The 15,946-nt window shown below is 32.9% G+C and overlaps 1 protein-coding gene and 1 long non-coding RNA gene across 2 annotated transcripts; both read left to right on the forward strand.

The window, feature by feature from the left end:
* Positions 1–586: 586 nt before the first annotated feature.
* Positions 587–4,593, forward strand: LOC107917904 (S-adenosyl-L-methionine-dependent tRNA 4-demethylwyosine synthase). The gene is made up of 8 exons (XM_016847313.2): positions 587–1,613; positions 1,742–1,857; positions 2,356–2,531; positions 2,799–2,989; positions 3,083–3,169; positions 3,581–3,738; positions 3,829–4,039; positions 4,129–4,593. The coding sequence occupies exons 1-8, from the start codon at positions 777–779 to the stop codon at positions 4,267–4,269; spliced, it is 1,917 nt and encodes a 638-aa protein (XP_016702802.1). The 5' UTR covers positions 587–776; the 3' UTR covers positions 4,270–4,593.
* A 992-nt stretch (positions 4,594–5,585) lies between these two features.
* LOC107917615 (uncharacterized) lies at positions 5,586–7,930 on the forward strand. Its single transcript, XR_001689767.2, has 3 exons — positions 5,586–5,793; positions 6,823–6,943; positions 7,588–7,930. It is a non-coding gene; the product is annotated as an uncharacterized lncRNA (long non-coding RNA).
* Positions 7,931–15,946: the final 8,016 nt, after the last annotated feature.

Raw genomic sequence — 15,946 nt, forward strand, 5'->3', positions numbered from 1 at the left:
ATAATTTTATAATTTTATATTTTAATTCTATAATTATATATATTTGAATTTATTTTATATAAATAATGATGTTTCAATGATGATGTAGCATTTTCATCACATCTTCATTGATTAGAGTGCACTAACAGTTTTGGGAAAAAAATATAATTTAAGTGTCTAAATTCATCAAAAATATACTTAAATATGATAAAAAGAAATAATTTAGAAGGCAATTTTTATATTGAACCGTATAATAATTTACATGCTAAATATTTCACATTATAAATAATTAAAATTTTAAATAACGTAGGCTATCAATCAACTCGTGCATGGATGTAAACTAATTAATTAACATTATTTTTATTATAATATAATAATTATTAATACATTAATAAATTATTTCTAATATTAATTTAATAATAATTGAGTCTTAACTCAATTGGTATAAATATTATTGTCTATACAAGAAGACATTATTTTCTAATTTATGGGTTAGGTAAAAAAAACAAATATTATCTCTACAAACTTAAATGGTGAAATTTTATGTGTTTAAAGGTTTTGCAAAATTTGAAATATAGATAGATAATTGGATCACTGTTGAAGTAGTATACGATACGGGCTCGATTTCTAAATTTCTAAGCCCAATAAATAAATAAACTCTGATTCTGATTTCAGGTCACCATCTCTTCGTCTTTATGCCGCCTACTCCCTCCACTTCACCACCACGATGAGCGCCTCTACTCCCTCATTTCCGCCAAAACCCTGAACAGAGAAAAAGGAAATAATAGATCCCAAACATGACCCCTTCCTCACTTTCCACCCGCCTCACCCTCTTCGCTCTCCTCTCCGCTACTACCTTTTACTTTCTTTACAAATTCCGCCGCCGCTGCCTAAAACCCCTCAAACATCTCCCTCTAAACCCTAACCCTAGACCAGGTAAGCTCTTCTTCCTCAGCCAAACCGGAACATCCAAAGCCCTATCTCAACGCCTCCTTGACCTCCTCTCCTCCAAGAATAACATTCCTTTCGACCTCGTTGATCCCCAGACCTACGAACCGGAGGATCTCCCTAAGGAATCCCTAATCATTATCATCGCTTCCACCTGGGAAGATGGAAATCCTCCCCAAAATTCTAAATTCTTCGTCAATTGGCTCGCCGAAATCAGCACTGATTTTCGCGCCGGGAATTTGCTGCTTTCTGATTGTAAATTCGCCGTCTTTGGAGTCGGTAGCCGGCTTTACGGGGACACCTTTAATGCGGTGGCGAGGGATTTGGGAAAGAGGTTGAGAGGGTTGGGAGCGACGGAGATGTTGCCAGTTGGGGAAGGTGATGTGGATGGAGGTGAATTGGAGAGTGTCTTTGAAGGGTGGAGTGAAAAGGTGGTCACTGTTTTGAAAGGGGGATTGGTGATGGAGAATGAGAATGGCATTGTTTATGAGAGTGATGTTGAAAGCCTTGAAAGTGATGATGACGATGATGGAGAAGGAGGAGGGGAAGACATTGTTGATCTTGAAGATATTGCAGGTAAAGGGCCATCGAGGAAAAAGTCTGTTAATGTGGCTGAAACTAATGGGAAATTGGATGGGAAAAGAGAGATGGTAACTCCAGTTATAAGAGCCAACTTGGAGAAACAGGTAACTTTGTTTAAGTGGATATGCATCTTTTGCTGATGAAAGCATTTTAAGTTGGTGATTGCTTAATCTTAGTATGCCATTGCACTTTTTGGTCTAATTGACATCCTTTTACTGCTGGGAATTTTCAGGGATATAAAATTATTGGTTCACATAGTGGTGTTAAGATCTGTAGATGGACCAAGTCTCAACTTAGAGGACGAGGAGGTTGTTACAAGCACTCATTTTATGGAATAGAGAGTCATAGGTGATTGCGACTTTCTTATGCACCTATTAAGCTTTCGATGATTATTTAGTTCTGTCTCATTTCAATGTTGTGGGACTGATATCGTTTTACTAGTTCTTTTTTCATATTTCTTCCTGCTTTAAGGTTTAGTTACGCTTTTCATCTCATAAGTCATTAGTGTCTTGCCATTTTTATGGTGATCCTTGATTTATAATATGAGGAGAATTCGATATCACGTTTATACTTCCAGAAAGATTATCTTGCCTTTTGCACCCTCAACTAACATAAAAGGAGTCTGGAAACAAGGAAGTATGCATCATGTTGGTCTATAAGTGGCTGTAGTTGATCTCATGTACATCTGTCTACATTGAGTTTGATCATTTTATGTATTTCATAGCAATGAAACCTCATTTTGTAATTTACTTAATACATTGTACAATCTTTTTTTGTCCTATCTTCGCTTCTTGGTTGCAGCTATTGTCCTGCTATTTAAATTCCTTTAACTTCTGAATTTGACAGATGCATGGAGGCTACACCTAGTTTGGCATGTGCCAATAAATGTGTTTTCTGCTGGAGGCATCATACGAATCCAGTAGGGAAGAGTTGGCAGTGGAAGATGGATGATCCCTTAGAGATTGTCAATACTGCCATAGATCTTCATACAAAGATGATTAAGCAAACGAAAGGAGTTCCGGGTAATTTTCATAAATTTTTTCTTCTAATTATATTTTCCCTTTATCATGGGGTTTCCTATAGTTGACTTCTCTTCTACTAAGTTCTGCCTCAGACAATTTAGTCAATGCACCTCAATTATGTCATAATCATTTCATAATTGAGTAATATATGGAAGGATTAGAACTTCGTAAGATTTTCTGTTACAAATTAAACTCTTAGACATAGGATTGCAACAAAGATCTTCCCTTTGAATTTAACAGGAGAGTTTACTCGTCCTATTGTTGCAGGTGTTACACAAGAGCGATTGATGGAGGGTCTATCCCCTCGGCACTGTGCCCTATCACTTGTTGGTGAACCAATTATGTATCCCGAAATTAATGCGCTTGTGGATGAGCTGCACCGAAGGCGAATCTCTACATTTCTAGTAACTAATGCACAGTTCCCTGAAAAAATTAAAATGCTGAAGCCTGTAACGCAGGTCTGTGGCTGTGAATCTATCTTAACAATGCATAGATGTCCAACAGAGTCTTCTATTCCTTATTAACCTAGTTAATTTCTTTTGCTCATGCAGTTATACGTGAGTGTAGATGCTGCAACAAAGGATAACTTGAAGGCAATTGATAGGCCACTCTTTGGGGATTTCTGGGAAAGATTCATTGTAAGTGTTTTATTCTCGAAATCTAAATAACTGAGCTAAAACATTAAGAAAGAAAAAAGAAGTCAAGTTTCTTTAAATGAAAAGAATGATTGTTGGAGAAGAGAGATAATGCAAAGCAGAAATATGGCAGGCATCAAATTCTTGAAGCTAGAGACTAGCAGTGTACATCTGGAGTTTTGAATTACTGTTGATCTGAAAGCTTTATAGCTGCCCTTACCTTGCTATGGATAAGCATATTGGCAGATTCCTTATATCCCAATTAGAATAGCTTTCTGTTTGCATTAATCTGAAATGCTATTTACTTAACAGCAATGTTAAAAGTCCCGAACATGTTCTGGTTTTTTAACTTCTGTAAAAGCGAACTGCTGCTTCATCTTTGTACTTTTCTTATTGGCAATATCTTTTATTCAGGATTCCTTGAAAGCTCTCAAAGAGAAACATCAACGAACTGTATATCGCTTGACACTTGTGAAAGGATGGAATACAGAAGATGTAGAGGCTTATTCTAAACTCTTCGTCCTTGGGAAGCCTGATTTTGTTGAAATCAAAGGCGTGACATACTGTGGATCGTAAGTCTATTGGTCATACTGTTATTTGTTGTTTTACTTTTATAAGCAAAACTGCCTGCCCTTTCTCAGCCACGTTGATATTTCTTACAGTTCTGCCACATCAAAGTTGACAATGGAGAATGTGCCATGGCATTCTGATGTTAGGGCTTTCTCGGAGGCATTGGCTTTGAAAAGTGAAGGGGAGTATGAGGTTGCATGTGAACATGCACACTCATGTTGTGTCCTCTTGGCAAAAACTGAAAAGTTCAAGGTCAATGGTCAATGGCATACATGGATTGACTATGAAAAGTTTCATGACCTGGTTAGTGATAAGAATCAATTTCATTGTGGGAAGAGTCTCTAGACTATAAACTTATGTTTGAAATATTTTGTTTATTGCCAATGGTGCAGGTGGCTTCAGGAAGACCTTTTGACAGTGAGGATTATATGGCTCTCACTCCGTCATGGGCCGTCTATGGAGCTGAGGAAGGTGGATTTGATCCTGATCAGTCTCGGTACAAGAAGGAGCGACATCACAAGTCAAAGCGCTGAGCAGTTTGTATTGGTATGAGCAAATATAGCCATTTTACTTGGGAAAGATGGTTAATCATTTAAACAGTTTTGGTTTAGTTGGCCATAATATCTGATTTAAATGATAGTGGGTTTTGTTTTTTTTTTGGTGGGGCGAGGAGTTTTTTTTTTTTTTTTGGGGGGGGATAAAATAGTTAAATGATAGTGTACTGCCTTTCTCTTTGTTGTATTCATATTATCTTAAAAACAATTTTGATTTCAAACGTTGCCCATGTAGGGGTCATGCAAGTGGCTCTATTGATTTCTCTAATTTATGCACCTACATATAACCATTGTGAAGGAAAATTGATGATCATAAAAAGGGAACTTTTTCTCGAGCTAAAATGATTCCGCAACTGTCAATATTATCAGCTAACATCAAAAGTTGTGCAGTTTTCAAGACATTCATCATGACATGCAAGTTTAAAGCAAACTCTAAAATGCATGCATCCAATGTAGAATCAGTTTGATTACAGCTAAAACAAATTTGGTATTGTTGTTGGCAACTCCAAGAATAATCTTATAGTGGAGTGGATTGGAGAAGTTTATGCCATTGCTGCATTCCCATAGTCCCTACAAGCTAGTCTCTTCGAGAGAGATTCCAAGCTCATCAATTGACGCGAGGCTTTTGAGGCAACTGCATGGTAAGAGTAGATCATTGTATTAACATTGAGATTTTATTTTGTCTTTTCTACTAAAAAAAATGAGTAAATTAGTCTTTGTATGTTAAAAAAATAAATTAGTTATTTTGTTAAAAAAATTCATCCATTTTAACTATTAAAAGTTAATTCATGTACGTTGACATGAGGTACATATTATGTGTAATTATTTAATTATTTTGTCAATCATGTCATTTTTTAATAGTAGAAATAGATTAAAATTTTAACTGAAAAGACTAATTTACTCAAATTTTATGTAGGAGTAAAGTGTAAAATACAAAAATGATATGACATGTATGTGGTAGCATCACATCCCGATGCAACACTTAATTATACAAATATTTCAAGATTGTTAAGTAATAGTCCTGGCTTAAGGGCATGCCAAGAAAAGTTTTAGGGCTAGTTGAGCAATACTTTTAAAAAATATTTTTGGAACAAAAAGTGCTTTTGAAATAAAAAAAATTTCTAAACAATACATTTTTGAGAGAAAATGTTTTTTAAATGCCAAAAATTGACCAAATGCAAAAGTAAAAAATTTGAGCTTTTGCTGCAACCAAAATCACTTTTGGGTGCCAAATTACTTTTTTGCCCTCATTTAAACACACTAACAATATTTTTTTATTACTACAAACCAACTAAAATCATATTTTCTCTGGTTCTTTCAACTTTTGCAACAGTTCCTTGAACTACTTTTCCTACTTTCCTAACTTTCCCTTCCTCAGTTTTTTGAACTACTTTTCCTTCTTTCATTTTCTTCGAATATAAGTCTGATTTGTGAAGTAGCAGTGGAAGAGGACTTGGCCTTCTTCTTCAAAGATACATTTTTTTTTATCTTTGTTCCTTCAAGGTATATTTATTATTATTAGCATCTTTTTCCTATTTTACTTTCTCCAAGAAAGGTAAATGGCTTTGGTCTCCATCTAAAAATGGGTTTTGTTTAGTCTCCTTCTATTCACTTTGTTGTTTTTAACTCTTAAGTTGTATAGGATTTGCTTTTGTGTTCATTGATAGTGTAATGTACAGTAAGTTGTTGATGATTTTCTGTCAAATTCCTTGTTGAATGCTTGGCTTTACTATTGATTACGATCTATAAATAAATATTAGTAGTGAATTTACCTGAGCTATTTGAGAATTCCCTGTCAAATTTCTATGATTTGCTTGTTTGCTTCACTGGCTAAAAAAGCACATCTACCAAAAGCACGAGCCCAACTAAACTTTCACTTATATGCTTTTAGATGCATGTTTGTATAGATAATATTTAACTAGTAAAATACTTATCTAAAAAATTTTGTGAAATTAAGGAATGACGTAAATAGTATTGTTGTATGCAAGGGATAATTGATATATACAAACTACATTTAAAAATTATTTATTTATATTTAAATAATTTTTTGTAATATTGATTTTTAATTTTTATATGTGATCATATATATTTATATAATAGATGAAAAGTACTTCGATTGTTGAAGTTAGTGGTGAAAAGGACAAAAAAATGTGGGATAAGAGATTAACAGAAATATTTTGTGATCTTTGTATTAAAGAGATATTGAAAGGCAAAGGACCTAGTACTCATTTCACAAAGGAGGGATGGTTGACAATATTGGCCAACTTCGAGAATGAAACAGACAAGATTAATTCAAAAAGACAATTTAAAAATAGGTGGGATGCCTTGAAAAAAGAATAGAATGCTTGAAAAAAGCTTAAAGGCGAAGATACTGATCTAGGGTGGAATCCTACAAAGGAAGCCGTTGATGCATCAGATGGTTGGTGGGAGAGTAGGCTAAAGGCACATTAATAATTCTTACCATTTTTGTTTTTTTTTTCTTATTTATGAGGTTGTTGATAATTTCTTATTAAACTATCAATTTATATCTAGGTTGTGCTTGAAGCTCAAAATTTTAGAACTTCGGGCATTGATCCTGAATTTGAAGGGAAGTTGGACCAGATGCTCATAGGGATGGCTACCACTGGTGATAAAGCATGAGCGCCTTCTTTAGGTACACTCCCTAGTGAATTTTTTGAAAATGTTGACAATGACATTCTTGAAGAGAATGAGGAAGAAAATGCGATAAATGATGTCTACATTTCAAGTCAAGTGGGATGTGACTTTGATAGAAACAATAAAAAAAGAAAAACACTTCAGGTAGGAACTTTACATTTTAAAATTGGAAGGAAGAAATTCTCAAAGCAAATTAAAGGGGCTATAAGATTGTCTAGTCAAATTGAAAAATTATGTAGTGTAACTAATAATATAAGTCAAGCCACATCTAGTTTGACTCTTATTATGGATCCATATAGTATTCCACAAGCAATTCAAGTGCTTGATAACTTGTCGGAGGAAGTTCCAAGAGCTAGTCTACTGTACTTTTTCTCACTAAAATTATTAATAAATAAGGACAAACGAACTATGTTTTTATAAATTAATCCCAAGATTAGAGCTTGGTAGCTTAAGACGGAAATTGATGAGAGTTCAAAATTTTCTAGTCTTCTAAGGTCTTGAAATATCTACTATGTGACTTATAAATGTCATCCATGTGTAATCTTTGTTTGGCTATTTATTTATGTTCTATTAATTTATGTATAATCTAGTTTTATCAATAGTTGTTTATATTTGGTTTTTGAATATAGAATTTGTTAATAGGTGATGAGTATGGTTGGCAATTCTAGTGGTGATGGAAGTGATGATGAAAGGGAAAAGAATGAGATTTTACAACACATGGAAAGTTTTAATCGATTATTTCATGTTGCATATTCTTCTGTGTAATTATATTATGAGAAGTATATTGAAGCAACCATGTATGGATTCAAAATAGTCAGGCGAGACATGAAACTAAGAGATCCTTAACGGTCATGAATCATGTTGCCTGATTAATTTTAAGATATAAAAAATTGTATTCACAAGTTTGTTGAGAGTTTTGGAGACAAGATACAATTTACAAACTTCAAAACATATCTTCTCATGAAATGTTGGGAATTTTTTTGTCAATCTTGGGTACTGGTGCAAAAGTTTCTCAATTTCGAGAAAGATTTCAAAGGTCTGGAGCAACAATAAGTCGATACTTTGCAAATGTGCTTGAGAAAGTTTCAAGGATGTCCATTGATATAATTGCACCCGATGGTCGTTATTTTAACTCAATACTCAAACAAATACGTAATGATTCTAAATGTATGCCACATTTTAAGGTAAAAATTTAAAATTATATTATTATATTTTAATATTTTTAACTAAAAACATGTACGAGACTAATATGATTATTTATATAGGATTGCATATGTGCAATGATGGTACACATATTGTCGCTATTCTTTCACCAAATGAACAAATTCCCTACATTGGAAGAAAATGTGTCCCGACTCAGAATATTATGGCAGTATGTGATTTTAATGTGTTTCACATTTGTTATGGCTGAATAGGAAGGATCGACGCATGACATTTGAATATTTCTTGATGCAATTCGAGATCCAAAATACAAATTTCCGCACCCACCAAATGGTAAGATATTTCATTTATTTCTTTTTTCTAAATAATAAAGTATAAATTCTTTAAATTGATAATTTTAAAAAAATAAACAACTCTTGAATTAATTATTTATCATATTATGACATGGAGGAAAATATTATCTTGTTTATTCTGGATATCTTCAAACGAAAGGTTATCTTGAATCATATAGAGGACAACAATATCATTTACCTTTCATAGAGGTATACCTATATCTGGTAAATAAGAGATATTCAATCATTCGCATTCATCATTACGTAGTATGACTGAACAAACTTTTAGTGTTTTGAAAAAAAAAATGGATCATTTTAAGGGATATGCCAAGTTATAGTTTTGAAAAGAAAACAATGATCGTCGTTGTTACAATGACAATACACAATTTTATCCGAAAACATGTCAGTCGAAATGATGTCGATTGTATAGAACACGAAAATATTGACAAGGCATATGAGAATATTATTGATTCAGAAGATGTGCATGATGGAGAAATTGATGTTGATGATGATGGTAAATCAAACAATTCAAGTGGTTATGAAATGAAATTAACGAAAGATGCCATAACTTATAGTTTAATGAATTCACTTTAAATTGTCAATGCTAATCTAAAATTTTTAATTTTTATATTGGGTATACAATTATTACCCCTTTTTAAAACTTAATTCAAATACATAGAATATTTGAATTTATTAGATTTATATTTTCTATGTTATGTTAATATCTAATATGATTTATATATTCAAATTACATTTTAAAAAAATAAAATAATACAAGTTATTTTAAATATATCTAAAATTTCTAATTCATGTATTAAAATATTATTAATATGTTATAACAATTTTTTATATTTTATTATAATCTAATTTGATATATTTCATATATAATAACACTAACGAATTTTAATATCATTTAAATACATCTTTTCTTCCTTAACATTATGTCCAAAATAGACATTTTATCTTTTTAAAAATATGTTCCATAGTAATACTAAACACTTAAATCTTAAACCAAAATTTTCAAAATCACTTTTGATAAGACTTTTTCACAATATTTTTTAAAAACACTTCTCAACAGTAATGCTAAACTAGTCCTTACTCATTTATAGCTTGTAGATACATTGATAGTACCTAGATTTACTTAAAAATAAGATGAAACACCAAGTTGAATATGTAAATGAAACAACATAAAAAAAACATCTAGACAATTTGTAACGCCCCAATTTTCGGGAATTCTGTGAATGTTGGCATAGGTTTAATTATGTTAGTGGGCCTCTAGAAGGCCCAAGCTTAAGATAGAACCCGGCAATTTTAGTTAATTTTTTTGTTCCATAAGAAAAAGGGGGTGAAATTATGAAATAGGACCTATGTGAAAATGTTTGAAAATGCTATAGGCTAAATTGAAGTGGCCAAATAAATATGAGTGCAAAATAGGAAGATTTGCATGACAAACCTCCCATTTTACATGAAGTGGCCAGTCATCATGTTGTTGTAGACAAAATGTGCACTTGATATCCATAATTTATGGTACAAATTGATACAAATTGGTAATGGGTTAGGTAAATGTTCCATGATAATGAGTTAGGTAAATGTTTCATGATAATGGGTTAGGTAAATGTTCCATGATGGGAATTTCATGTCTTTTGTATTAAAGAATTAAATGGATGAAATATGAAATTTTATTAAAAAAAAGGGGTGAAAAGAACAAGTTTTGTCCATCTTTGTTCATCATAGCCTAAAGTTAGAGAAGAGAAAGGAGAGGAGAAAGCTCTTGAATGTTTGGTCACTTGGGGAAGAAAATTGAAGGTAAGTTCATGGTAGTTTGCTTTTATTTTGAGGTACATGAGTTCTTCTTAATTCTACCTTAACTCTTGAAGCATATTTTGGTTTTTGGTTGTATTGTGAGCATTTGGTCATGAATTAAAATGAAGGAAATGGTTGTTGTTTCATGTTCTTTTGATGAAAAATGGAAGATAGGTGAAGTTGAGCCAAACAAATGAGCATGTATGTGTCTTAGATGCTAAGGGGAAAAATCGGCTAACATGTTGTGCTTTAAAATGATGAAATGGAGACTATACTTAAGTAAACTCATAGATATGTGATGATTGATTGGTGATATACATGTTTAAATAAAATGCATGCAAGTTATGTGTGAAAGAGTGATTTGGTAATAAATCTGCTTGGGACAGCAGCAGTAACGTGACTTTGGAAAATCACCATAAATTGTGGGAGATGAATTAGAAGCTGAATAAATTATGTAATTAAAGCTTATTGAGTCTAATTTCAAATGAAATAAACAAGAACATATTTTGAATTCTGTACAATGAGAAATTTGATTCGTAATGAAGAGTGGTCAGATTAGTCAAACAGTGAAACATGGGAAACTTTGAGAAAAATCTGGTATTAATTGGATAAACCAAAAATTCTGAAAATTTTATGTATAGAAGATATATGAGTCTATTTTCAGGGAAAATTAACGGCACTTGATTTGGAGTTTCGTATCTCCAGTTATAAATGATTTAGTGACTGTTGCTCAGGAAGACAGCTTGCAGTGAAATTATGATTGTGGTAAACACTGACAAAAATTTGTTAATGAGTTGCTTATTGATTTCTTATAAGCTTACTCTGATCTGTAGGTATGGTTGGCCGAATATTGTAAGGGGTTAATACGTAGTTTGTATTTGAATAGTTAGATTAACGTGTTAGTAATCCAATTGTAGGCGGCTCGTGTGTGGATCTCGTCAGCATATCGTCGCAAACAGGTGTGTAACTGACACCCTCTCATAGACTAGATTGGCAAAAGTCGAAAAGCTAAAATGCCGAAAAGTCGGTATTTTGGAAATTTGCGAGTGTGCGAATGCTCGTAAGATAGTTGGGTTTGTATATTTGGTAATCTAAAGTAATAAACTGCAGTACGCGCGATTTCATACATTTTGATAATTTGGGCTTAATGGGCCAAAGATCGGGTTCATGGGCCAACGGGCCCAATTCGGTAAGTATGCGCGATAAGTATTCTGATAGTACGTAAATAGTTAGGATATGCATGAAAACCCTAAAAGTAGCTAAATTACTATAATACCCCTTTGTATGGAAAATTACTGTTATATCCCTAGGTGCAAAATTACCGTTATACCCCTAGGGTTACTTTTGACTGAAAAGCATGACGATCTGATTCTGTATGATGTATGCCATGATTATATATCTGTTGCATGGGGACTTGGGTTATACCATGGAGGAAGCGTCCTGGTGGATATGCCACAAATTATCTGATCTGGTGGCTCTACCACATATATCTATCCTGGTGGCATGCCACAATTATCTGATCTGGTGGCTCTGCCACAATATCTGTATCTGGTGACTTCGTCACAATATCTGGCAGCCTCTCTGCGATTTCTGTGGTGTGCAGCGGTTGGGTGGGTCGAGTAGTCTCCTCACATGGTGTAAGGCTGGTACGGGGGTGTTATGGATGAATCTGGGTTGGGTTTCTGCATAAACATGTAATATCTGTTCTGTTCTGTTATGGGCCTATGGGCTTTATTCTGAATCTTGTTCTGGGCTAAGGCCAACTTATTCTATTTCTGTGGTTTGAGCTGATATAAGCTATGGTTGGGTTAATTTACACACTGAGTTTCCCCAAACTCACCCCTTTTATTTTCATCCACGCAGGTAATCCCCAACCATAGTGGGCTTGGAGCTGTGAGGGAATTTGGAGTGGCCACCCATTCTGAAAGTTTGATTTTCTTCTGGTGAACTGGACATCCTTTTATTTATGTTTGAAGTTTTGGGTTTTTAAATGTAATAAGGCCGCTTAATTATTTTTGATGGTTTTAATATGTATTACTAAGATAGGTATTATTTATTTTAACTGTTGAAATTTGATAGCTTTAGGGCGCGTTTTCAAAAACAACAATTGATTTCAAAATAACACGACAACAAGCAAAGCTTCCGCAATGAAAGTATTTTCCAAAATTAATCAATTTTCCTAAAAATGACTTAATCAAATCGGTTTCCTAGAAATATCCATGACGTTAAAGTGTGGCAATGGTGGTATGCATGTCTAGGATTGAATCCGAAGGGAGCTTGGTACTTAAGCAGTCCGATGGACTCACCACCTCTTTTCCGGTTTCCTACTTGGTGCATAGCTTCCATTCACTTTAACCTATAATGAAATTATCTTTTAAAACACTAAGTAAGTTTTTCTGGATCAACAATATAAAATATTTTGAACGCTTCGATGTGGCATGTCAGATCCGGTCATAACGTCTGGGCCGGGTTTGGGGTGTTACACAATTCCTTAGGGACAATAAACAATAATTGCTCAAACACTGCTAAAGAAGAAGTACCATCCCTATTCCTTGGACAAGATATTGTACAAGCAAACACATATTAATAGTAGATATAATCTCCTACTTTGGACTTTAGAATCATTTGTTGGAAAAATCCAGTTTAGAAAATGATATTTAGTCATAGTAAAAATTTAAAAATTTAAAAACTGAATTGATTTGTGATATTTATAATAATAAATTTTTTTCTCACAAAGTACTTGTGCTTTGAGTGAGATGGATATATATTAGTTCCAGCTTTCAATCGAACGACCTTCTCCTCTATTATTGTACCTCAAATTGCGTAAAGTGTGGCCTCGAGCAACATGAACCAAACACAGAATAAGAAACGATTTAATTACTTTCAGTAAGAAAGTAACTCTATTAATAGAAACCGATAGAAATTGCAATTCCAAAAATAAAATTATTCTTAGAAAATAAATTCCTATTACTCTTTGACAGTATGACAATATATGAAATGTATGCGCAAAAACTTACGTAACTCTACTAGTGCCGCAAAAACTTATGTAACTCTACTAGTGCCATCTATTTATAGGGAAACCCATAAGAATATTGAATAAATAAATATAACACAAATAATATTTATTTAGTAGAAAACACTCTCCCAGTTTAATTGAGAGGGGTGGATGGCACACCCTAGTAAATAATACTAGTATTGAGCCTCTTATGTATTGTATACAATTATATGTGCTTCCTCCACCCTTCTATATTCATAAGGGGTAGTATTGAGCCTATTATGTATTATATTAAATTATATGAGCTTCTTGGATTTTTAGCTCAACACTTAATAATTTAATTCAACTCAATATTTGTATTCTATTATCAAAATAAAGATAATTTATTTAATTAATCAAATTAATTAAATTAATTTCTTAACTAAATAATTTTCTCAATCCAATTCTAATTCTGTTAAAGTCATGGTAACTTTATTGTAAAAGAATCTATGAGAAAATATATTTAATTTCCATATTCAACGAATCTATAATGACTAATTAATTTAATTCCATTTTCAAATTTCAATTATTTAATTATAATTAATTAAAAAATAATTTGAAAACCTTAAACTAATTTTTAAGTCATTTCTATACTCAGCGAGAAAACACATTCATTTGTGAATGCGACTCATTTTTCTAATTCCATCATTTCTATTTATTTTTGTTCATTTGGTTTTACATGCAATTCATCCACTATAGTATTGTGACTTTGTTTTCCCTAATTACATACCATTACGAAAGCTACTTACTTAGTGTTTTTCTAATGATCTTGCCATAAGTGTGTTATCCACAAAGGATATCCTCTTTGGGATAAATCTGTTCTCCCAATATTATCCTATTTTATCTTATGATAACTATTACATATTCCTTCATGAAAAGTCAATTACTATAAAATAGTAATTAAGTCATTTATCACAAAGAAAAATGACCAGTGGCCACATTTACTTTCATCTATCATGTAATATTAATGTGAGGATATCATTTTCCCTTTAGTCAGACTATGAATTCCACTATTGTGAATGATGCTACCTAGTGCAGAAATCATATACGTAACACACCAACTTTCGGTTTCTAATTTATTTGAACTCAGGCTTTTATTTACATCATATGGATCATGCTTACATGGTACATCATCCATTTAAGATTTAGGTATCCACACTATAACCCCATAAGCGAATAAATCCATAAACAAATCTAGGATTTATTCTACTTGGGTTCTGTCCGATGTACTGTAAGTCTAGTTAGTCACATCTATTTATTTATCTTCTGTGAGTCATCCATTCCGGTGTTCAAGAAAAATCACCTCCCCAATTGGACTTGATAGACATCATATTAGTCTTTCAATTGGTTTGCTCATTTTTGATTAGGCTAAGGACATGTTTAGGTTTATCTACTAATACAAATTGTCTTTTCTTATTACGATTCAACCACCACATAGTACCGCTTAGTATTAGTTAGAAGTTAGATAACCAGTGAGTCAATATTTACTTCTATTTTACTTTTTTTTGCAAAATATTGATGACAATATACAAATGATATTAATGTAATTAATCAATATTATTATTAAATCAATTTTTTCAAAAAATACAAGTGTACATAGACAAAAATGCTACACTTAAAACAACATATCAAACATCATCTCCCTTGTTAGACTACTTTGGAACCCCTACAACTTAAAACTAGCCACCAATCCATTACTTCAGCAAAGGCCCTATTCCTCACTTTGATTGAAGCTACCAATCATGCTAGTTTAATGTGGTGGTAGAAAATGTGCTCACCTCTGCTTCTCTAACCTTCTTGAGTTCTTCCTTCTTTGTTGGTAGTTCTATCAATCATAATCCACCATCGTTTCTTAAAAAGCTTAATTTTTGTTTGAATAACTCAATCTTTCTTTGACTTTCCCATCACATATTTTTCTCTCATGGCTTTAAACCTAGCCGTTTTTTGATATGCAACAAACTTTTAATCCCCTTCCTTCTTCCCTTCTATTGGTTTTCTACCTTTTCCTCCATTATAGGATTTTGAATAGACAAAAAAACATGTTCCTCATCTCTCGAGCTTAGTCTCTAAGGAAAGTTTAACACAATCGGCCTCCATCTCCCAATATCGTCCTCTAGTTGAATTAAAGCGTTAGAACTGACAAAGCCTTACAAGATCCCTTTCTATGGCCACTAGATTGTCCTATTTCTGTTAAGTCCAACTTATCTTTGTTAGTATCCTTCCTTTCCTCCATCAATTCCCATTAAAATTTCATGTGGTTGTAAGTCATCTCATTTAACTAGTCTTTCCTCATTCAAAATATTTAATGCGCTGCAATCCACTGTTTCATAATTGGGTTCGATGAATGGCTTCTTCGCTGCTTTTCAAGCACGTGATTCCGACTCTTAGTTGAATGTAGTTTTGCAACCTGGCTCTAGAGATTAGGGTATCCCCATCTCTTTTTGAACAATTTATCCGGAGGAAGTATGAAGTTCCGTGTAAAACTTGAGCAACAACGTAATAAATCTGGATAAAGAATGACAAAAACTTTGAAATTCAAGTCTGGAGGTTTTTGAGCAAACGAACAGAATTTGGCTTGAACTATGAAAGCAAAAATTGAGAGAGTATTTTTCTTGAATGATTTCTATTGAAATTCATTGATAAAAAAGATGGCATAATGCCAATACATATA

The sequence above is a fragment of the Gossypium hirsutum genome, chromosome A01 (assembly GCF_007990345.1).
Source record: "Gossypium hirsutum isolate 1008001.06 chromosome A01, Gossypium_hirsutum_v2.1, whole genome shotgun sequence".
Classification (NCBI taxonomy): Eukaryota; Viridiplantae; Streptophyta; class Magnoliopsida; order Malvales; family Malvaceae; genus Gossypium; species Gossypium hirsutum.

Bases quoted from the DNA above. Each gene is read 5' to 3' on its own strand.
- LOC107917904 (XM_016847313.2), top strand. From the start codon at position 777: ATGACCCCTTCCTCACTTTCCACCCGCCTCACCCTCTTCGCTCTCCTC. The intron at 2,532-2,798 runs GTAATTTTCATA...CTATTGTTGCAG, and splicing joins GCAAACGAAAGGAGTTCCGG to GTGTTACACAAGAGCGATTG. The intron at 4,040-4,128 runs GTTAGTGATAAG...CCAATGGTGCAG, and splicing joins ATGAAAAGTTTCATGACCTG to GTGGCTTCAGGAAGACCTTT.